The 23,586-nt window shown below is 38.0% G+C and overlaps 1 protein-coding gene across 2 annotated transcripts; it reads right to left on the bottom strand.

The window, feature by feature from the left end:
* Positions 1 to 1,783: 1,783 nt before the first annotated feature.
* Positions 1,784 to 23,238, bottom strand: LOC129160951 (uncharacterized). 2 transcript variants are annotated; one of them, XM_054738071.2, is made up of 8 exons: positions 21,926 to 23,238; positions 19,844 to 19,936; positions 15,366 to 15,473; positions 13,506 to 13,567; positions 9,878 to 11,747; positions 8,281 to 8,367; positions 3,878 to 3,931; positions 1,784 to 3,677 (listed from the first exon to the last, which is right to left on the bottom strand). In XM_054738071.2, the coding sequence occupies exons 1-8, from the start codon at positions 21,987 to 21,989 to the stop codon at positions 3,451 to 3,453; spliced, it is 2,565 nt and encodes an 854-aa protein (XP_054594046.2). In that variant the 5' UTR covers positions 21,990 to 23,238; the 3' UTR covers positions 1,784 to 3,450. The 2 variants fall into 2 exon arrangements, with proteins under 2 accessions (XP_054594046.2, XP_070403319.1); XM_070547218.1 differs by lacking the exons at positions 13,506 to 13,567; positions 19,844 to 19,936; positions 21,926 to 23,238.
* Between the last annotated feature and the right edge of the window lie 348 nt (positions 23,239 to 23,586).

Genomic DNA, 23,586 nt, shown 5'->3' with positions numbered 1-23,586 from the left:
GAGGAAACAATAGGCTGAGTTCAGATGGGTCAGGTAATGAACGACACATCATCAGCGGAGCCATCTGCCCTGGCAGCAACAGATCCACGGCAGCAGCCAAGACACCGGCCCATGACGCCCAGTGGCGTAGGGCAGAAACCCCCACCAGTGCCCGGGCACTACCTGGGGAGCGCCCCGGCCGCCGCCGCCCCTGACCACCGGCCCCAAGGCAGAGGGCTCCGCAGAGGAAACACTGGAGGATTTAAGATATATAACATATAAAATAATAAAAGCTAATAATGATAAAAAGTAACTGATAAAAAGTGATTATAAAGATAGTAAAAGAAAACATAATCATGTAAAAACACTAAGATGTAGATAAAATGATAAAAATAATAAAAGAGATAAATATGTATTTATAGATAAATGGTAATCAGTTAAAAGCTAAGCTAAAAAGGTGGGTCTTCCACCCGGCCACAATAAGAGACCGGCCATTATTCACCTCCGCTGACTCCGACACCGGCCAAAATTGGAGACCCGGCCTTTAATTAAATACCGGCCTGTATTAGAGGATTTACGGTATGTTCTAGTCGTGGTATTATGATTGGTGTTGATTCATATATCGATTTTTGGGATGAATTTCGTTTAAACAGGGAGGTTAGAACAAAAGAAAAAAAAATAATGTTAGGTATTTTAATTTTCCCATCCAGGGTTACCTGAAGGGAAAGCTCAACACACAGGGGTTGTATTAACAAGCTGATTGATTTAACCCATACCAATCTTTACCAATAACCAAACAATTTAGACTTTGCAAAGTGGAGAGAGATCAATGAAACACTTGAGTCAGTAGTCAATTCACTCTCGTCAGACAAAGCCCTCCAAGAGTATTTATTAAGGACAGACAAAAATGATAAAATGCACACACATTTACACATTCCTTTAGACACTCGAAAGGGAGACACCCAGGTGCTGGCACAGGGCGTTCTTACTGACGCCGGGGACACACCGGCCATGGAAGCGCCGCGAAAATGGGACCGCCTTCATTCGGCGCCCTTGTTAAGCTATTCTATAGACCACGTGGGCCGCCGAAGCGCCGCGCGCTGGCGCTCCGGCCCGCGCCGTGCAGCGATCATTTCGGAGTTGGCTCTATTTTTTTCGCGAGCCGCGAGTGAATCGCGTCAATTCTGGCAGGAAGTCAAACCTAGACATAAGAGGCAGGCCAGTAAAGTTAAAAAATAAAGCATTTCAAAATAAAATTCCGTAATAGTCAAATGTGTTCGTAAACAGACACTGCAGAAAAACCACACGAACACACACACACATCGAACTTGTGTGCGTGTGTGACCACGTGAAGGGGTGTGTGGTTTTGGGTGTCTTTTCACCGGAGCAAACAGGACAGAGAGGCAGAAAGTCTGAGGCAAGCAGTTAAGATGGATGACTTTAAATTAATTATGGAAGTTGAGAAACACAAGGAGCTGTACGACCCCCGAAAAACATGGTAATTTACGTACCAATTTCAGAAGAAACTGCTAGGATACAGCTGTAGAACTGAAGCGGGTTCCAAGAGATTCAACTGGCAGAAACAACTGGTTCATACCATAGGTTCACACACACACACACACACACACACACACACACACACACACACACACACACACACACACACACACACATACATGCATATATGGTTTATGACACCACTATGACATATGGGTGGTTTACAGGGACACATCTTTCCCTGCATCTTTTCAACATATAAAGTATGTTAAAAAATTTTATTTTATCTATAAAAGAAAAACCTCACTTGAAAAATAAAACAATACTTTCAGAACATACATACATTTCACATATGACATTTCACAGACTTACGAGGTCATGACAAGATGGTGGCTTGTGGAGACAATAAGGGTTTATGAGGTCTGTTTATAAAAATATACAACTCTTGGCTACTTCATGGTTTACAGGGACTTTTCAGACATTGTAAGGCCATGACACATTTCAAATACAAAGAGGTCAGAGAAGAAACATACAAGTTGTGGAAAGACCACGCCTTCCAGTTCAAACATCACTGAGCAGTCAAAAGCGCTCAGAGCCAAGACGAGCAGGATCAAACCCTTTTAGGTGCAGGGTGTGTGATGTGTTTGAAATATATGTAGTAAATTATAAGTTTTAGTGGTGCTGGGATACAATTAAGAGGCGCTGAAGCACCACTAAAGATGGGTACAAGCAAGGCAAAACTAATGTGCAAGATGAATTGGCAGATTGGTCCTGCATCTACAGTGGGAAGTCTAGGTTTCTACCCTCACCTACTGTCGTAAGCTTTGGATAGTGACCAAAATAATGAGATCATAGTTACCACCAGGAGACCTAAAGGAAGACCAAGGATACAATGGAGGGATTATGTTTCTCGTTTGTCTAGTTGAATCAGTTTTTTATGCTGTTTTTGCTTTGCAAAAACTATCCCTCATACAAACAGTACATCCTCCCTCCGTGAAGCACTTGACGCCATTACAGCGCCGGATGATGTTTAAGTTTCACTTTCAGTTCCCTCACGTATATATTCACGCAATATTCTTTATTATTGTTGTTATTATTAGTGAGAGAAAAGGAAACTATATACTACTGAAAAATTAGCTGCAAATATTCAACATTATTATGTTAGAGTCCTGCAGATTATTATGATTTATGTTCGTTTTTGTTAGTTTATATAAATGAGTGTATCTCAGAAACTATTTTATGGAAGCACTTCAAATAAATTTGTGGTTGTTTGAAAGGATTGTGTGAAACTTTTTTCTATTGACAATTTTGAGGGATAAAGCTGTGGAATTTCTGTATAATGAAAAATGTGTGCAAAAACAAAAACGATTTTCAATTTCTCTATAGATAATTACATTTTTTAGTAAAATATTTTGTTGCTATGAACATTTTACATTTATATAATTAAAATTTAGAATATAAGGGTTGTATTGATGTATATAAAGGTGAAATACTCCAAAAAATGGCACCACAGCATGTAAAAATGTAAAGTTCTGTAGTCTTTCAAGCTAACCATCAAATGGTTAAACAATATATACTTTTAAAATAATAAACAAGCAACTTCAATTATTAAAACTTTTTTTATTTAACAAAGGACGAAAAGACAATGAAAGAATTTTAAAAGTGCAATAGCAATAAAAATTACTGTTAATTATTTTATATATCAGAAAGAAATCTGCATTTAATAAATATCTCTATTTACAAAATCATTCCCAACATTTGAGGCAAAATTTAATTTTTTTCTATTAATTTGTCACTAATTGAAGTTAAAACAACTGAACAAAACTTGCATAAACAGACTGAAAAACAGTGAACAAATTATTTTAACAGTTTGTGTGTGAAGTGCTTATAACAATATCCTAAATTTACCTCACCAGCAGTGGTGGCTCATGCAATGAACGGCAACAAAAACCTTAGAAATAGTCCACTGTCGAGTTAGGTAAATTTATGCTTTGAGGCAAGTCCTTTGTTTCTCACAAAATCCCTGATGTTTTGCCATGTACGCCCTTGCAAAACTGGCTCATTTGTTTTGCAAAATTCGCATTCTCCTTTTGTTGCCAACTTGGATTTTATTATGTGAGTTTTAAAGTGCTTCATAACAGCACTGACTTCCCTGGTGCTCCATGGCCTCCGTGTATATGCCATTTTACGTCGGATGGTGACTGAAAACCAAAAAGAGACAAAGATTTATGACGATTGTCTTCCCAAGAACCAAATTACAATCTAACAGATAAACAATTAGGTGCACACATTTTCTTAGCTGTAATAATTAAATAAATTTAAAGCACGATTTTAAACTTTAAATTCGATTGTCAAAACCTTTGCTAAAATGTAAACTAAATTCATTGTAAACATTTGTTACCTTTGGATGATGTTCCAACAGATGAACTGAAGTCCATCTCAGATGACTCTGAAACTGGGGGAGACAAGGGTTGTGTTAGTTAATGCAAGACAACTTTTAATAAAAAAAGTTTCTCCACAAACTGAACTACTACTGGGACTACTTTTTAGCCAAGACTAGTCAATAAACCTTTTCCCAGCCAGATCACAGATTTTAAATCAAGAACTTTCCACATATGGCTGAAGTACTCTGGAATCTATAGGGCAAGAGTAGATAACCGCATTACAAGAGGTGTGGTATCCAGCCTGTTTTCAAGGATACTTTAACTTTTGAAATCCGATACAGTGCTATAATTTGTGCATTTTGGTGGGCTAATCATAGTGCTGTATCGGTTTGATGGGTGGCAAAATGTGACATAGTAGAACAAGATGGTGACAGCGAGTTTTAATAGAGTCTAAGCCAGGGTTGAACAGATTTAATAGAGTGGAAGCCAGTGTGGAAAAGTTTGAGTCTAAACTGGTGTGGAACAGTTTTTAATAGAATCTAAGCTGGTGTAGAATAGGTTTAATAGACTCTAAGCCAGTGTTGACCAGATTTAATAGTCAAAGCCAGTGTAGAAAAGTTTAAGAGTCTAAGCCGGTGTGGAACAGTTTTTAATAGAATATGAGCTGGTGTAGAACAGGTTTAATAGAGTCTAAGTCAGTGTTGACCAGATTTAATTGAGCTGAAGCCAGTGTGGAACAGCTTAAAAGAGTCTAAACTGGTGTGGAACAGTTTTTAATAGAATGTAAGCTGGTGTAGAATAGGTTTAATAGACTCTAAGCCAGTAATGACAAGATTTAATAGAGTCAAAGCCAGTGTGGAACAGTTTAAAAGAGTCTAAGCCAGTGTGGAACAGTTTTTAATAGAATCTAAGCTGGTGTAGAACAGGTTTAATATAATCTAAGCCAGTGTAGAACAAGTTTAGTAGAGTCAAAGGCAGAATAAAACAGGTTTAATTGAGTCTAAATCAGAGTAGAATACTTTTGTTAGAGTCTAAGCCAGAGTAGAACAGTTTTAATAGTCTAAGCTAGAGTAGAACAGTTTTAATAGAGTCTAAGCCAGTGTGGAACAGTTTTAATAGAGTCTAAGCTAGAGTTAGAACAGTTTTAATAGTCTAAGCCAGTGTTGACCAGATTTAATAGAGTCTAAGCCAGAGTAGAACAGTTTTAATAGAGTCTAAGCTAAAGTAGAACTGTTTAAATAGTCTAAGCCAGTGTGAACAGTTTTAATAGAGTCTAAGCCAGTGTTGACCAGATTTAATAGTGTATGCCAGTTAAACTATTTTAAGTGAGTCTAAGCCAGTGTTCAACAGTTTTATTAGAGTCTAAGCCAGAGTAGAACAGTGTTAATAGAGTCTAAGGCAGAGTAGAACAGTTTTAATAGAGTCTAAGCTAGTATTGAATAGGATTAATAGAGTTTAAGCCAGAGTAGAACAGTTTTAATAGAGTCTAAGCTAGAGGAGAACAGTTTTAATGGAGTCTAAGCCAGAGTAGAACACTTTTATTAGAGTCTAAGCTAGAATAGAACAGTTTTAATGGAGTCTAAGCTAGTATTGAATAGGATTAATAGAGTTTAAGCCAGAGTAGAACAGTTTTAATGGAGTCTAAGCTAGAGTAGAACAGTTTTAATGGAGTCTAAGCTAGAGTAGAACACTTTTATTAGAGTCTAAGCTAGAATAGAACAGTTTTAATAGAGTCTAAGCTAGAGTAGAACAGTTTTAATGGAGTCTAAGCTAGAGTAGAACAGTTTTAATAGAGTCTAAGCTAGAGGAGAACAGTTTTAATAGAGTCTAAGCTAGTATTGAATAGGATTAATAGAGTTTAAGCCAGAGTAGAACAGTTTTAATGGAGTCTAAGCTAGAGAAGAACAGTTTTAATGGAGTCTAAGCCAGAGTAGAACACTTTTATTAGAGTCTAAGCTAGAATAGAACAGTTTTAATAGAGTCTAAGCTAGAGTAGAACAGTTTTAATAGAGTCTAAGCTAGAGTAGAACAGTTTTAATGGAGTCTAAGCTAGAGTAGAACAGTTTTAATGGAGTCTAAGCTAGAGTAGAACAGTTTTAATAGAGTCTAAGCCAGAGTAGAACAGTTTTATTAGAGTCTAAGCCAGAGTAGAACAGTTTTAATAGTCTAAGCTAGAGTAGAACACTTTTATTAGAGTCTAAGCTAGAATAGAACAGTTTTAATAGAGTCTAAGCTAGAGTAGAACAGTTTTAATGGAGTCTAAGCTAGAGTAGAACAGTTTTAATGGAGTCTAAGCTAGAGTAGAACAGTTTTAATAGAGTCTAAGCCAGAGTAGAACACTTTTATTAGAGTCTAAGCTAGAATAGAACAGTTTTAATAGAGTCTAAGCTAGAGTAGAACAGTTTTAATGGAGTCTAAGCTAGAGTAGAACAGTTTTAATGGAGTCTAAGCTAGAGGAGAACAGTTTTAATAGAGTCTAAGCCAGAGTAGAACAGTTTTATTAGAGTCTAAGCTAGAATAGAACAGTTTTAATAGAGTCTAAGCTAGAGTAGAACACTTTTAATGGAGTCTAAGCTAGAGTAGAACAGTTTTAATAGAGTCTAAGCTAGAGGAGAACACTTTTAATAGAGTCTAAGCCAGAGTAGAACACTTTTATTAGAGTCTAAGCTAGAATAGAACAGTTTTAATAGAGTCTAAACCAGAGTAGAACACTTTTATTAGAGTCTAAGCTAGAATAGAACAGTTTTAATAGAGTCTAAGCTAGAGTAGAACAATTTTAATGGAGTCTAAGCTAGAGTAGAACAGTTTTAATAGAGTCTAAGCTAGAGGAGAACAGTTTTAATTGAGTCTAAGCCAGAGTAGAACAGTTTTAATAGAGTCTAAGCCAGAGTAGAACACTTTATTGGAGTCTAAGCCAGAGTAGAACAGTTTTAATGGAGTCAAAGCTAGAGTGGAACAGTTTTAATAGAGACTAAGCTAGAGTAGAACTGTTTAAATAGAGTCTAGGCCAGTGTGGAACAGTTTTATGCTGGAGTTAAACTATTTTAAGTGAGTCTAAGCCAGAGTAGAACAGTTTTAACGGAGTCTAAGCTAGAGTAGAACAGTTTTAATAGAGTCTAAGCTAGAGGAGAACAGTTTTAATAGAGTCTAAGCCAGAGTAGAACAGTTTTAATAGAGTCTAAGCTAGAGTAGAACAGATTTAATAGAGTCTAAGCCAGTGTTGACCAGTTTTAACCCTTTGATGCATAACGGTCACTACAGTGGACAGGTACTCAAAATTGTTATTTATTTATTTTTGCTATTAAGCACAGCTGTTGAAGACTTTATTGCACTTGAGCCCCTCCATTTGGACTGCAGTAAGTCAAGCCGACATATTTCATGTTCAGAATGCACGCTGTCCACTGAGGTGGACATGTAATAAACGATGTGTAAATTAAATGTTACAAAAAATATGTAAATTTGAAATGTGTTTAATTCACAAGCCAGTGTGGAACAGCTTAAAAGAGTCTAAGCCAGTGTGGAACAGTTTTTAATAGAATCTAAGCCAGTGTAGAACAAGTTTAGTAGAGTCAAAACCAGAATAAAACAGGTTTAATTGAGTCTAAATCAGAGTAGAACAGTTTTAATTGAGTCAAAGCCAGTGTTGACCAGATTTAATAGAGTCTAAGCCAGTGTTGACCAGATTTAATAGAGTCTAAGCCAGAGTAGAACCGTTTTAATAGAGTCTAAGCTAGTGTTGACCAGATTTAGTAGAGTCTAAGCCAGAGTAGAACAGTTTTAATAGAGTCTAAGCTAGTGTTGACCAGATTTAGTAGAGTCTAAGCCAGAGTAGAACAGTTTTAATAGAGTCTAAGCCAGCGCTGATACGATTTAATAGAGTCTAAGCTAGAGTAGAACAGTTTTAATAGAGTCTAAGCCAGTGTTGACCAGATTTAATAGTCTAAGCTAGAGTAGAACAGTTTTAATAGAGTCTAAGCTAGAGGAGAACAGTTTTAATAGAGTCTAAGCCAGTGTGGAACAGTTCTAAGAGTCTATGCCGGAGTTAAACTATTTTAAGTGAGTCTAAGCCAGTGTTGAACAGTTTTATTAGAGTCTAAGGCAGAGTAGAACAGTTTTAATAGAGTCTAAGCCAGTATTGAACATGTTTAATTGAGTCCAAGCCAGTGTGGAACAGCTTAAGAGTCTAAGCCAGTGTGGAACAGTTTTTAATAGAATCTAAGCTGGTGTAGATTAGGTTTAATAGAGTCTAAGCCAGTGTGGAACAGTTTTTAATAGAATCTAAGCTGGTGTAGAACAGGTTTAATAGAGTCTAAGCCAGCTTTGAACAGCTGCAGCTTGGGTTTCAGGTTTAAAGAAGATGTCCAATTGAATGTCATCAATAAATGTGAATATGTGAATTAGAATAAATAAAAGATCATACCAGCAACGTATCCTGGAGCTGCTTGTGATTCATTATCGGAAGACGAATTGCCATCTTCACTTTCATCTTCATCTTTGTCTGAGAATTCTGCACCGAAAAAGTTTAGTTGTATGTGTTAGTTGTGTACTCCCATAAAATAGAAATCCATGTGAACATAATTTTAAGGTTTTAAAGACACGCAGAGATTGCCCCACCCACCATATACAAGCAATGTGCATCATCTCGGAGCCTGCATTCCACCCAACAACCTGCTGACCCCACTCCTACTCATAAACAAGGTGCGGAAGACAACAGACTAAATCCGTGGCATTGCTGTCTCCCTGGGTAGAGCTATGACCTCAACTGTGGTGGCTCAGAGACATTTGTGGCTGACCATCTCCAGCGTCCCAGACCGAGACAGAGCTTCCCATTTGGACAAACCGATTCCCTCACAGGGCCTGCTCAGAAAGACAAGATGTCTGATCAAGGGCACCCACAACTGAGCCAAAGCGTATGTTTTTGCCTCCTACACCTTGTTGCTGGTGGCAGCAACGAGCTCTGCTCCCACTTGACACAAACCTGTGCTTCCTTGTCGGTCTGCACGGAGTAAAGAATCTTCCTGCAGGGTCACAGAGAAGCTCTGTGAACTGCAAGAAGACAGTGGTCCTAATGTTGGGACCAGGTTTGTTTGGGCCTTAAGACTCTGACCTGAGCTTTGGCTTGATAACTCCAAAACTCCACTAAGCTGTCCTCAAAGCATTTGATGTAGTTTTAGTGACTCTGGCAGCGTTCTTAAGTGCTCAACCTGTAACCAGAAGGTTGTGGTCCATCTGTTGCAGTGTTGTCCTTGGGCAAGAAGCTTCACCCACTTTGCCTGTTGGTGGTGATTGGAGGGATTGGTGGCGCTATTGTACGGCAGCCCTACTTTTGTCTGTGTACGTCAGGGCAGCTGAGACTATGATATAACTCATCACCACCATCATGTCAATGGGTGAATGACTGATTAGTAGTAAAGGGTCTTGGGTAGCTTTGCTATTCTAGTTAAAAGCACAGATGGCAATAACCTGATAACAGCTCTCAGCCACTAAGAGCCTGTCCCAACTCTCAACAATTTGGAATAGTATATATGATTCATGCAAATTTTACAACAAAAATATTTCAAGCTGATAAATGGTAAATGGCCTGGATTTGTATAGTGCCTTTTAGGGTTCTACAACCCCCAAGGCGCTTCACAACACCATCAGCCATCCACCCATTCACACACACACATATTCAGATCCTGGTGGTGATGAGCTACATAGTAGCCACAGCTGCCCTGAGGCACAATGACGAAGGAGAGTCCTGCCGAGCATTTGGCACAGACGGTCCCTCTGATAATCACCAGAAGGCAAGTTGAATTAAGTATTAATCCTAAGGACACAAATGTGGCATTCTCTGCTGAGAACTGGGATTAACTTACAACCTTCCTTACTGCATAACCTGCTCTACCGCCTGAGACACTGCTGATAACCAATGGGAGGATAACCAATAGGAGGATTGCTAATAAAATTATCTGGGTTAATCAGTATAAAATAGCTGTTTTGTTTTAAAGCACAGGCAACCAATTTAAAGTAATTACCTTCAATATCATCAAGAGTTTTTCCTTTGAGCTCCCGCAGCCTTCCCTTCTCCAATGCAAGAAGCAACTTTGAAATCTTGGCACTCTGAACTGTTGGCTCAGACAGTCGGTAGAATTGTCTATGCACGGATATGTCATGTCCCAAGAAATCTGCAAGCTGGTCAAGTTCATTGTCCTTTAGGTTCAGAATTTGAGAAGTTGTAGCAATCTCCTTTCGTAGCTGAGTGGATCGTAAGTACTCTGGCTTCTTAGCACCACACTGCTCTGAAAGCGTTCTCAGTGCATCATGTCCTCTGTAATATGTTAGGCACTTTGGTACCGCAAACAGGTAAGTGTTGTCATCTGGAATGCCACATTCCTTTCGTTTTGTCACCATCAACTCGACAGCTCTGGTCATTTCTGGTGTTAAGAGCACTGCCACTTTTCTTCCTCTCTTTCCTTTCAGCTCCACACGTTCAAAGTAACTGCAGAGCTTTTGCTCATATTCCGAGAGACCCATTTTTTCCTGGGTGCTAGAACGGTTTCGGTCCATAAAGTTGGTGAGTTTCATCTTTGACACCTCTCCAACACGCCTTCTATTGAAGAGGATTATCTTTGTCAATGTTGTTTTTGCTAGTATTGAATAGTTGGTTGCGTTTGCGTCAGCTTTTAAATCTTTTATTGCTGACTCTGTCAATTTGTCAAGATACTTGTGTAGTTTAGACACATCTTGAGTGAGTGGTAACTTGACAGCGTTATTGTAATTGAGATCGCTCATTGTAGTTAAGGCAGAGCATGAAATATATTCTGACCACTTTGACTGATAAAGCTTTTTGAAAGCTTCTGATGACTTGATTAGAGGTTCATCTGCAGTCATAAGAGCATGGCAGTGAATTAAGTCACTAACTTTTAAGAGGGAGTGTCCAATTTTTAATGCAAGACTTGGAGTTTTGTAGTTGTTCTTTGCCTTGTCAAAGCCTGCTGTTTGTTTAACTGCCTCTATTACAGTCAAAAAATGTTCAGGTTTCAGAGCTTTCTCGAGGTTCACAATTGGGGAGATTTTTCTAAGTGTTATCAAAAACCTTCCTAGTTCACGGGATTTTTGCCGAATGTAGTCGTGTTTTGACTGGTCGTGGCCATGTCTGCTGTATAAAGATTCTATAAATCGCAAAAGGCAAAAGTCATTGCGAACAACACTAGCAATGTCATCATCTTGCATTCGACTCAGCAACTTCAGGACATTACTTTCAACAGTCTCAGAACAACTTGACTTCATAAGGGATGCTAAGCCAAGCACACGCTTTCTTCCTATGTGCTCTTCTTCTGTCTTGCTGGAGCATCTTCTCATGTGTCTCCACAACTCTTTTCGGAGAAACATTCCTTTGCAGTGGATGCAATATTCATATGTACCATCACCCTTTGCTGATCGCTTAACTTTAAGTGAACCCTTTCCTTTTGTCAAAATTTCACTGTTGTACATAAAGTTTCCCCGATTTCGTAGTTTCTCCAACAATTCCTTTCTTTTTTTTGAGCCAGAGGGAAAACTAAGAGCTTTAGCAATATCTCTGTCTTCTTTCTCATGGGTTTTAAAATGTCTTGCAATTTTGAAGTGACCCTGCTTACAAACAAAACAAAAATTTTGACCTTTTGCTAGTGATTTTGTATCATCTTTCTCTGAAATTCTGTCTGAAGAGGGTTTTTGATTTTCAGCCAAATGACTGTGTTCTTCAGTTAAAATTTTAGGTGTTGATGGTGATGCAGCAAGTAGCATTGGGCTTGGGCTTATTTCTTCTTCTTCACTCTCTGGATTGGGAACATAGTCTGGATCACGGTCATCTGAACCATCATCTGTTTCTTCATCTGTTTCCTTGTCAGTTGTTTCATTTTTATCCTGAACAAAATAGAAAGTAAAATTATATAAAATAGGTCAAATAAAAGCATAAACTAGAGCTTAGTTACTGGAAGTTCTCTTTTCTATCCTTGTCTTTGTAGCTTATATCCCAAATTATTCACAGAATCTTGTAGTGTTGTAATTGCAGTAGAATAAAATACAATGTACAATGTGATGAAACTTACATTTTCTGAAAAGTTAAAAAAAGGAACTTATTGCCACATTGTATGGAATGATATTACAAAGTAGGGGTGGTCGATATGGACCAAAACTTATATCTCGATATATTTTTGCTGAATTCTGATATATGATATATATCTTGATATTTTTCCTTCTGTAAAATATTTACATGTTAACTCACTTCAAGCTGCGAACAGAAAATATAAACATACATCAGTAGATTAAATGCATAAAAATGTATTGATTCTTGTCAAACTTCAACCTTAGTGCCTATTCTCTGGTACAGCTGTCTGTTAACACACACACACACACACACACAATTGAGAGTTAGAGGTGTATCAAATGTCCCACAGGCACTTTTTAATTGTATATTTATAATTATTGTCCAATTATTTAAATGTCTTCTAGAGGTGGGCCAAGTCGTATATTTCTTTTCTAGAGAAAAAATTATCTATCATTTTAAACTAAATTTATGATGATGTAATTGCTTCTACTGAAGATCACATGGGTCATGCACCGTGGAGTTATTAGTTATTAGGGCGAATCCCCAGTGAGTCGTGGTAGATGGCTGCTTATATTGAGCCAGGATCCTCTGGAGGTTTCTTCCTGTTAAAAGGGAGTTTTCCTCTCCACTGTCGCTATATGCTTGCTTAGTATGAGGATTGCTGTATAGTCACTGACACTAGTCAGTGACTTGATGGAATTTGCTGGGTTCCTTATATAGGAAACATTATTTCTGATTGGCTTAATGAACTGACCTGAATTGGAATGTTTATTATGTGAAGTGCCTTGAGATGACTCTTGTCGTGATTTGGCGCTATATAAATAAATTGAACTGAATTGATGGAATCTAACAGTATTGGCTCATATTAATGACTGTAATGACTCAGAGTCTCTTGTTGCTCTTTTATTATTGCCTTCAAAATAAAACATTAACCCTATAGTTTACTATTCAGACCCTTACAATATGTTTGAGGTAATTTGGCCACTCCGGCTATATGTAGATGTTTCCTGATTACACGGGAGGAAGGTGTTTGGCTCCTCTCTCCACACAAGCAGGATGGATAAAAAGAACCCCATTGGCGTTGAACGTCTCCAAATAATTAAAAACCAGGACGCCAAATGCAAATTTTAGACCAGCACATTTACCCAGAGGCTCTCAGATTGAGCAAACTTGCGAGAATGCACGCAATAGCCGCTTAGAGATGGAACAAACATGTCGCTAGCATAGCGACTAATCACTAGCATAGCTGTTTGACCAGTTATATCGATATAAATATATAAAGTCATCTCGTATCTTGTTTAAAAATTATATCGATATTTTTAAAATATCGCTATATCGCCCAGCCCCATTACAAAGTACTCCAAAATTGATATATGTTAAAAGAAACCTGTAGAGACTAATGTTATTTCACAAAAAATCTAAATCCCATTGAAGCCATCAAAAACCAGATCAAATTCAGTATACATTGATTTGTGAACCTAGTCCTATGTTTTTAATTGGTCATTTTAAGTGAAATATTTTGAAAGCATATAAATTCTATGTAGACTACATGAAAGATATTAAGAGGTACTTACCAAAATATTTTGACCTTTAAATGTTCTCTCAAAACAATAGGAATGCCATACTGTATTGCACACTGTCAAAACAAAATAAAAAAACACTTCTTTCAGTAAATTCGACTTCCTTAAATAGAAACAAGGAAAAATCAAATACTAAAATACATAATTATTGATTATGTAATATATATAAATTTATTTATTATTAATATAATTTTAATCAATATTGTCAAAGTTTTTTTATAATAATTATTACAAGAATAAACTCAATGAAATTGTTAGAGCCATTTCACAAAACTAAGTAATCCCAGATGCCAGGGTGGGTGAAATTTTTGACTCATTGGCCACAATGGTTTCTCTAATTTAACAGAGGTGCAGATAGATAGTGTTTGTTTGAATTAACACAAATAGCAAGCAAAAGCCATTGCATAAAAAAGTTTAAATATTTATTTGACTGTTGTGTAAAAAGGATGTAATGTTGCATTCTTTGTCTACCAACTTTAATTCGGGGCTGTTTAGGCCTCTCATAAACTCAGATTTAGAAATATTTGTACTTAATTTTCCAAAGTTATAAGAAGAAACAGAATATTTCTGTGGAAAAAAATTCTCAAAAGACCTGCTTGAAAACTGATTAGAGTTGCACATTAACCAAGGAAACTTAGCAAGTAACAATAGCAAGGTATGGGTTAGCTGCTTGCTATTCGGAATGCTAGTTAATGTGGTTTGATGAGAGTTACAGGTCATGTTGTTTTGTTTGGAATCAAATCTGTTTCTGTTTATGTTCATAATCCACTTGACGTGAAAACCTTGGTCCTTGGGATGCCCAGAAAAATCTAAGACTCACTGGGTGCTAGAGGTAAAAAAAAAAATCCAATATTTCAGAATGCTGTAGCTTGAGAATGGTAAGAGACTATTGTAAATTAGAAAAATTTTATAGTATGTCCCAAATTTTCTGACTGTAGAAAATTCTATGTCCTAATTTACATATTATGATGTCATCAGGCTGCTCAACTTTTACGGACGTTCCTCCCAATTTTACATATTATGAAATTTTCATCATATTTTTTGTGTTGTCATACATATAGATGTAACATCCTTTTACAAATGTATTTTTATTTCAAAAATTAATAATATTTGAATTTTAAAAAATTTTAAATGATGATGTTGCACTTTTTCACTTCCATACATAATTAGCATATTTTACCCGGTTTCGATGGCCCGATCTTTTTCTGAATTTTATTTTTTGCTTTTACTCTCCTCTTTTGATTGATTTTATGCTGGTTTTACGATTGTTATATTTTATTCTGATGGTTTTATGTTTTTATTGTGTTTTGTTCAGCACCTTGGGCATCTGCATTGGTCGCAGAAGGGGCTTTATAAATAAATGAAATGAAATGAATAATGTATCTGTCGCCACAACATTTTTTTAAATTCCTGCTCTGTCTTATACCATTGGTAATGTTTTTACCATCCTTTCTACATCCACTATGTCCCAAACACAGTGAAAAAACCTAAATAAGCTTCAAATCTGGCACAGACTCTGTTGTTGGGTGCAGCAAAAATGTAGCGTTACTTTCTTTCACTGGATCTTCATCAAAGAATCAATATTCTTCTTCTCAATCTGAATAAGCCAATACCAGACAAAGATATTCGTCAACAATGACCAGACCTATCTGGTGAGGAAAGAGCCTGAGTGGGTGTGCAAAGTTGAAGCATTGCAGCTAGATATAGTCAAACGCACCTGTAACTAGTTTCCTCAAAAAGAGGTAAGATGGCATTACCTTTGGTTAAGATTGCTTAAAATTTAAACAAATTACATCAACAATTAAAGTATTTTGATACGCAGTGTCAGATAAACAAAAATCAGTTTTAACTAACCTTTACATTGAAGTCCCCACCACTTCAGTGGTGAATATGGTCCATGGCACAATGAACATTTGTTTAATGAGGATATCTGGACGTTCTCAGTGTTGTGGTTCTTGCACTCTAAAAGGATAAAAAGATGATCACTTTGAGTATAACATGCAGGCTTTACATGAAATATGTCTTTTGACATGTATTTTTCGCAATAGCTGCCAACAGGAGTCGAAAAGATTGATAGGTCTTGATAGGACAAACTAAATACATTCATGGTCTCACCCATCTTGGCTCATAACGAGAGAAGCTTTAGTGTCCAGGAGAGAGTAGAGAATGTGTCAGCTACTTGAATCTACGCGTTAGCATTAGCAATGCCATACAATGGCAGAATTGCTTCTGGCTTGTGTTATTTGTAGAAATAAACAACAATAAATCAATACTGCAGAGCAAACACATTCAATGATAAGAGTCGTGCTACTGTTAGCTAGTCAGAGGTGATAAGACTAGATACCGCTGTTTTCTTATTCAAATCAGAACATTGAAACATTCTAAAGTCATAAACAAAAGGAAAATACAGAATTTAGATAGCTTTTCCTTGCCTTTTACATCAAAATTTTATCACTCCTTTTGCAAAAACTCAAATACACATTCACACTTGCATCATAAACAAGCTCAATGTTTGTGATTACTATTTCTGTCAAACACTTAATACCATATCATTTTTCTTCTTCTAATTAGTAAATTTCCCATTAATGTCATTTTTATAGTTTTTTTAAATGTACAATAGTTTTTCTCTATGCTGTTCTACCATACCATTCCATGGATCAAAATGCTCATACTTTTTGTGTGGTACATACACATGGTTGTCTCATGTTATTTTGCTTTCTAAATAGGGCTGGGATGATGATCAATAAATCAATTAATCGTATGATGGATGAAAATGAACTCAATAATTTTTCCAGCCTCAATATATTGCCTTTTGCCTGCATTTATGTGTTTTCCTTCTTACCTCCAAAGATGCTGGATGACAAGAGGGTTCACTCTGTGCATCAGTCTCTACATTTGGATGCCTTAGTGACTAGGCAGGATGAAATGAATGCAGTGAAGCATCCTGTCAGTTATTGACAATCTTTGTGTCTCTGAGAGGAAGCCTTATTGCAAAGCCAAATGCTACGGCTTTTAACATTACATAAGAGGTTATATTGGTCACGATAATGTTGACAAAAATATAGTTTATCGTCAATAATTTGTTGGACAATATATCGTCCAGCAAAATTTGTCCCAGGCCTACTTCTAAACATACAATCGCTCTCTTTAACCCTCCCACTGTCCTAAAGCTTGGTTTATGCTTGACGCATTCACTTTCCGCTTGGTGACGCGGCTCGCGGATGGAACGCGCTTCACAACTTGCAGCGTTTATGGTTTGTGCGGCTTGTCTCTGCGGTGAGCCAATATTCTCCCAAACTGTAGGGGGCAGCATGGAGCTCTACGGCATGCATCCAACACTACACCATAGTAGAAGTAAAAATTACTGTTGTTTACAACATGGCATTCCAGCATTTTTTAACAGCGTCCTTGTCTTTTCTGACAGTGCGAGCTATTTCTCTCCAAGAATAACATGTTGATCCCGGTGATCTTTGAGAGCTGAATCATACAAATGTCTGTATTTACGAACCTCTGCCATACTAGTTCTTGCCGGTCCGCCATGTTTTTCCGCGTCCGACCGTCCGTGTGGTTAGAAATCTTCCTGCGGAAAATTTGGGCCATGCGGAGACGCGGTGGAGGGGCGTGGTTGTTAAAATGACGCAATTTCGCCGCGCGGACCGCGCGGACGCGTCAAGCATAGACCAACCTTAATGGGTGTGACCCCACGAGGACAGTTGACCATTGAGCAGGGTTGATGGTTTATCCCTTGAGGTCCACGTGGCAGGGGTGAGGTGGTCCTCGCGGGGTCACACCCATTAGGACAGTGGGAGGGTTATAAGGTTTTTGTGCGTTTGGTAGAAGAAGTAGATTTTTTGCTTTGTAAATTATTTAAACTGTAATATATTTTACAACGACTTTGTACCCGGAAGTGTCTGCAGACCTGGTTTGATTGCAAAATTTATATGAAATCGATCCAAAATCAATTAAATCAGTTTTGCCTTATCTAACTTTGAAAATAAAAACTTAAGCTCCATGTTTTGTTAACTTTTTCCAATATATCTTTTTTTAAAATTGAAACAGAGAACAAGGCTAAGTCTGCACATGTCTTTGATATCAATATAAAACCTCTGAGTTTATGTATATGCAGGTGTGGTGCACATTTATACTTGATTTAGCTACTTGAGTGCCAGAATGCGTTTGAGCTAAAAAAAAAAAGCTGCAGTATGAGGATGAGCTTGCTGTGAGAGTTTGTGATAAGAAAGCATGTTTTTTACCACTTGAACAATGCAAAGCAGTTGTAGAAATTCAAGTCAATAATGAAACCAATGGCTAAATCAAATGGAGTTCTGACATAAAGGTGTGTCAAGGTATGGGTTTTAGTGACCAAAGAGAGAGGGCAAAACAGCAAGCGCATCGCTGGGGGACCAAACTGTTGTTGCTGTTTGAAACTGTGAAACGTGAGTGTTTAACCTATTCATTAGAAAATGTGTGGGTGTCGTAAGACCCACACACACAGGTGTGAAGCATGGGCATCATACCCGAGAACAGTGCACCTCTGTTTAATTAACAAGATTAATAAAAAAAATAGTGCTTCGTAGAATAAATGATGACATTGACTATTACATTTATTGTCGACAATTTCGTTTGTCGACGTCATCATGACAAATCGTCATGTCGTCAGTCGCACCCTTGGCTAAATGATACCCTCAAGTCTCTACTCCAGTCTGGGTGAGATCATTCGATCACATGGCTTCTCCTACCACTGCTATGCAGACGACACCCAGCTCTATCTGTCATTTCCACCAGACGACCACACTGTCTCTACACGAATATCAAACTGTCTCTCTGACATATCAAAATGGATGAAATCCCACCATCTCCAACTCAACCTCTCTAAAACTGAACTACTTGTCATCCCAGCAAAACCATCCATACAGCACAATATCTCAATCCAAAATGACTTCCTATCTCTGGCTCCTTCAAAGGCAGTTCCAAATCTGGGTGTTGTGTTTGATGAACACCTGAGCTTTAAAGATCATGTTGCCTCTGTTGCTCGTTCATGCCGCTTTGCGCTGTATAACATATGAAAGATCAGACCATACCTAACACAACATGCCACCCAGCTCCTGGTGCAATCTACTGTCATCTCCCACCTCGATTACTGCAATGCCCTTCTAACTGGTCTTCCAGGCTGTACTTTGAGACCTCTTCAAATGGTCCAGAACGCAGCGGCGCGTCTGGTCTTCAATCAGCCAAAAAGAGCACACGTCACCTCTCTGTTCAATGAGCTCCACTGGCTAACGCTAGCAGCATGCATCAAATTCAAATTGCTAACACTAGCATACAAAGTCCGAGATGGTACGGCTCCCATCTACCTGAATCCTCTTGCAAAGACTTACGTCTCGGCCCGGCCGCTCCGGTCATCACAGGATCGTCGGCTAGCAGTGCCTACACCACGCTCAGGACAATCCAGACTCTTCTCATGCATCGTTCCACAAATGTGGAATGACCTTCCAAGCACTACAAGAACAGAGGCTTCCTTTTCAATTTTCAAGGAACTCCTGAAGACCCTGCTCTTCAGAGAGCATCTTCTAAACTAGCACCCTCCCTGCACCCGTCCCCCCTCTCTACTGTCCACTTCTTGTTCCCTCCTCTTCGTGAGTGATGTCAAGTTGTTGGACAAAAGCATCTGCTAACTACATTAACATAAATCGACAAATCGTAGCAGCACTAGTAGGAAGCAGTGTGCTTCGAATCAGTTACCAAAAGCAACACTGCTCACAGACACCTTTGCGCATCGTTTTGAACATGCCCAGATTCAGCCACATTGCCGAGAAGAAAACTTGGCCATGCAAGGTGGGCCGACTGGAATGGACCAGCCAATATTTGAGGACTGATTTAAAGATATTCTGCCATTGTTCCTTTGGCAAACACCCCATCTCCTGGGGGTTGGTTGGATATGGCCAGCAAAGGCTTGTTTTCCCACTGAAAAAAAGTTGTAGCTACAAATAATACAATAACCCCACTTTATGTGAGATTTAAGGAACTTTATGCAAAGTCCTAAATCAACATGCTTTGTATAGACAATAGAACTATTAAAACAAAAATGAATCATAATATATCCTCTTTGGTGATGGAATTATAATCATAATTACATGTCCTTAAGTTCTGCTAAAGATTATGAAACATCATAGTTAGTATTTTAAGTCAGATAAACTAAAGAAATTAATCAGAAATGATCAAACCCAGACAAAAAAAGACTTTTCGAGGATATTAATTTCAGTGTTTGTACATTTGAAGTCCATATGCAAGAAAAACTGGCTGAACTGTCTTTGAAGATTCAAGATTCTTACCTCTTCGTCTTTCTCTCTGTCTAACTCCTCTGGTCACTGCATCTCTGTTTCTCTTCCTTCCTCTGCTTTCTCCACAAAGTTGTGTAATGAAAACTATAGGAAAAATATGTCAGTATGTTAATTACAAATGTAACTTTATCAAAAACTGTACACCGGTTGTTCTGTTTCCTGCTTAGTACATTATTAAAATGAATGAAACTGATGATAAATAATTTAATTTAAAACATGTTACGCTCTTAAAACACAAGTTATAATTTTGTTTAAGCAAATAAACCTAAGACTGTTCACACCATTCTTTGTAAACCCTAGAAATGGTTGTGGGTGAAAATCCCAGTAACTGAGTATAATGTGAAATACTCAGACCGGCCCGTTTGGCACCAACAACCATGCCACGCTCACAATGGCTTAAATCACCTCTCTTTCACATTCTGACATTCGGTTTGGAGTTCAGGAGATTGTCTTCACCAGGACCACACCCCTAAATGCATTGAAGCAACTGTCATGTGATTGGTTGATTAGATAATTGCATTAAGGAGAAGTTGAACAGGTATTCCTAAAAATCCTTAAGGTGAGTGTAAATTGTGTTGAATCCAAACAGAGCAGTGACAACATAATTAAAACATAAATATAAAAAGCACACATTTTTTATCTTTTCTGATTATTTTTTTTTAGAAATATTTTAAAATTAGCTTTTTCTGAAATCAAGTCAGACTTTTTGTCCATAAAATCTACTTCTAACACCGTCTTTGTGCCACAGCATCACATTTGGGTCAGAGAATAAAAAAGAAATTTGAATAAATTCAAAATACAATTATATTTGTAGATTTTCGTATCATAAATATGTATCAATGTTAATCTATATAACTTGCCTTTTTTGTTAACATTTGGTATTATTATGATTAATTAGCAATATTTCACCAATGATTTTAAAAGGACATGTATGTCCTAATCAGCCACAATTTCTTGTTGCACCATAATATGTTGTAAGAAACACAAAAAATATTGCCATTTATTTAGAAATCTACAATATTTAGTACATATTTTAACATACCTAGGATGTGATTTTTTTCCGCACACAATGCACTCTGGGGCGATGATGTATATTGGTTAAACTCGGAAGATTAGCTATTGATGCTAGTGTTTGTTTACGCGCTTACCGTAATAATTAGTTGGTAAAAATGCCGCTGCTTTTGGACGCAATTTCCAGTCAAAAGGCAGCATGGGGAGTGATGTGAGTTGACACAGCTTTCCTACTGACAAGAAGAGGAAAGATCCAACATTTTTCTCCTGATGCTTAGAAGGCTTATACTTAGCCACAACTACTTAAATATTTCACCGGAGTGGCTGGGTATAAGCGAAGGCTGAAACTAAATGTTGTACTGACCATTTTTCCACACAAGGAGCCTAAATGCCCTCGGAGAGAAAGTGAAACATGCAGTAAAAAGCGCCATAGACAAGAGACGCTGGAAGCTCTCCTGAGCAGACAACCCAGTCCTGCAGCTGCAGGTGTTATGTCGATATGTGTTCCCTCCTTGAGATCTGTTTCTTTTCCACTCAGCTGCAAGTTCGAACCATCCACTCACAACAAATACGTGTCCTAACCCTTACCCCAACCCGTACCCTAACCATAACCCTAAAACAAACTAAAACAAGCTACACAGAGTACCGTCATAAATTATAATTATGCAAAACATAAATTTTTGGTGACAGGATGGTTATGGTTAGGGTACGGGTGAGGGTTATTTTTTGTAAGTGGATCATTACCACTCGCAGCCAGGTGGAAAAGAAATTGATCTTGAGGGGGGAACACATATCGATGTAGCACCGCTACTGTCACTTTGAGCGAACCATTGGACACACCACTTGCCACAGATGAAGCTGATAATTCACCTATACCGTCAGTAAAACAAGCAGTAAGTGTATCAATACAGTGCTCTCAAAAATTTTACGATGCTGCCAGTAAGACAGATTCAGACATGTCAAGATGCAGGCACAGTGGCCAGCTGATGTGCGGCAAGTTGTTACCGTGGAACACACACAGAGAAAAGTGAGTTGGATCAGTTTGGCCACAAGATAGCTTACCTTTAACTTCTGCTGACAAAAATGTGAGCTCTTGACAACAAACACTCTCCCTCTCGGTTACCATGGAGACGCATTTGCTGCACACGCACCACCGGTTTTGTCCTGCATAGGGATGGGTACCGAATTCGGTACTCTTTAAGGTACCGACCGAATTCCATAGTACCGACCGAGCACCGATTCACGTCATTTCAAACGGTGCCTCGTTTCGGTACCCGTCCATCCTAACGAGAACTTGCCAAGACAGCTGCGCATGCGCAGTAGCGTTTTGTCGTCGCTTGCTGTGAACCAGTTGTAAACAGAGCAGCATGGTAGAGAGAACGCAGACTAAAGCTTGGGTCCAGTTCACTAAATGTGATGGGTAACTGGATGATGAAACCAGCGACAACTATCTAAGTGAGACATCCTCATCTTAATCTGCTCCAGTAGGTAAATATAATTAGCTTGATATATTAGCTTCCGTTTCGCTAATGGTGCGTTCGCTTTCTCCTCGGAACTCCGAATTTCCGACTAGAACAACATGAACGCGCTCTAAAGTTGGGCTTCACTTTACTAAATGTGACGGGTGAAGACGAAACCAGTGACGATCTAATTGTGAGGCATCGTTTTAATCTGCTCCAGCAGCTAAATAAACTGTTTAAGATATTGTTAGCTTGATATGTTAGCTTCCATTGCCACCATTGTTGTCAGCTAATGGTGCGTTCGCTTTCTCCTTGGAAATTCTAACTTCCCAGTAGGAAAAATCAAATGAAAAAGGACGGCAAAAGGAATGAAGATACACGGTAAATTTAGTTCACAGTAAAGATGTTTGCTTCAGTTTAATTATCAGCTTATAAAACTACAAGGACAATGTTAAAATACAAACAGTTATATGTTATTTATCGTGATATTTATCAAATATTGTTATATATTGAGAAAAATATGTATTTAATTATAAAAGAGAATTAAAATAATAAACACTCAAAAGTATCGAAAATTGGTACCGTTAAGTACCGGTATCGATTCGTAGGTACCGGTAATTAGTACCGGATCGATTCAAATGCCAAAGGTACCCATCCCTAGTCCTGCACTCACTTCATCCTGCCCTTCTTGCTCTTCATTTTGCAGCTCATTTTGTGAAACATGGTCAGTGATGTCCTCATTAATGTTTCACTCTGGTTCAAATTGAAAAGGCTGAACAGATGACATGTTGATGGCGCTGAACAGTCCCTACAGGATCCCAAAGCTGCAACCAAAGTACAACTAAATGACGTCACTACCCAGAGTGCATTGCGACACAAATGATGGTGACCTACAAGTTAAACTATTTTTACAATTTTTATAAAAACTAAGAGATCAAGAAGGTTTTTTACACCATTTTAATATAGCTAATACTAACATTTGTCTTTAAAGAACCACAAGTTTTTGTAACCTGGGTTCCTTTTAAGAACAGGGACATTTCAAAGAAGCAAAGATTTACAGGAACCTCAACTCGAGTCAGAAAATTGCCCTGCCTTCTTTCCATTAGCATGTATGGTACGAAATATCGTTTTAATTGTTTGCTCTGACATGGTCATTAGTGCCAACACTGTGGGTGTGACGAGTGGAGACTCAGTTTGAACCTGGTTGGTTTTCATGTTCTCGAACATTCTTGAGCTTCTTGTCTTTTTCCATGACAAGTGAGT

This window comes from Nothobranchius furzeri, chromosome 18 (assembly GCF_043380555.1).
Source record: "Nothobranchius furzeri strain GRZ-AD chromosome 18, NfurGRZ-RIMD1, whole genome shotgun sequence".
Taxonomy (NCBI): domain Eukaryota; kingdom Metazoa; phylum Chordata; class Actinopteri; order Cyprinodontiformes; family Nothobranchiidae; genus Nothobranchius; species Nothobranchius furzeri.
Note: the sequence above shows the minus strand (reverse complement) of the source record. Positions and strands in the feature narration are given on the sequence as shown.

Excerpts from the sequence above, each read along its gene's own strand:
- LOC129160951 (XM_054738071.2), bottom strand. The coding sequence starts at position 21,989 with ATGGTAACCGAGAGGGAGAGTGTTTGTTGTCAAGAGCTCACATTTTTG. Across the intron at positions 19,937-21,925 it reads TTTGTCAGCAGAAGTTAAAG|TTTTCATTACACAACTTTGT; the intron begins GTAAGCTATCTT and ends TTTTTCCTATAG. Across the intron at positions 11,748-13,505 it reads TTAAAGGTCAAAATATTTTG|GATAAAAATGAAACAACTGA; the intron begins GTAAGTACCTCT and ends TATTTTGTTCAG.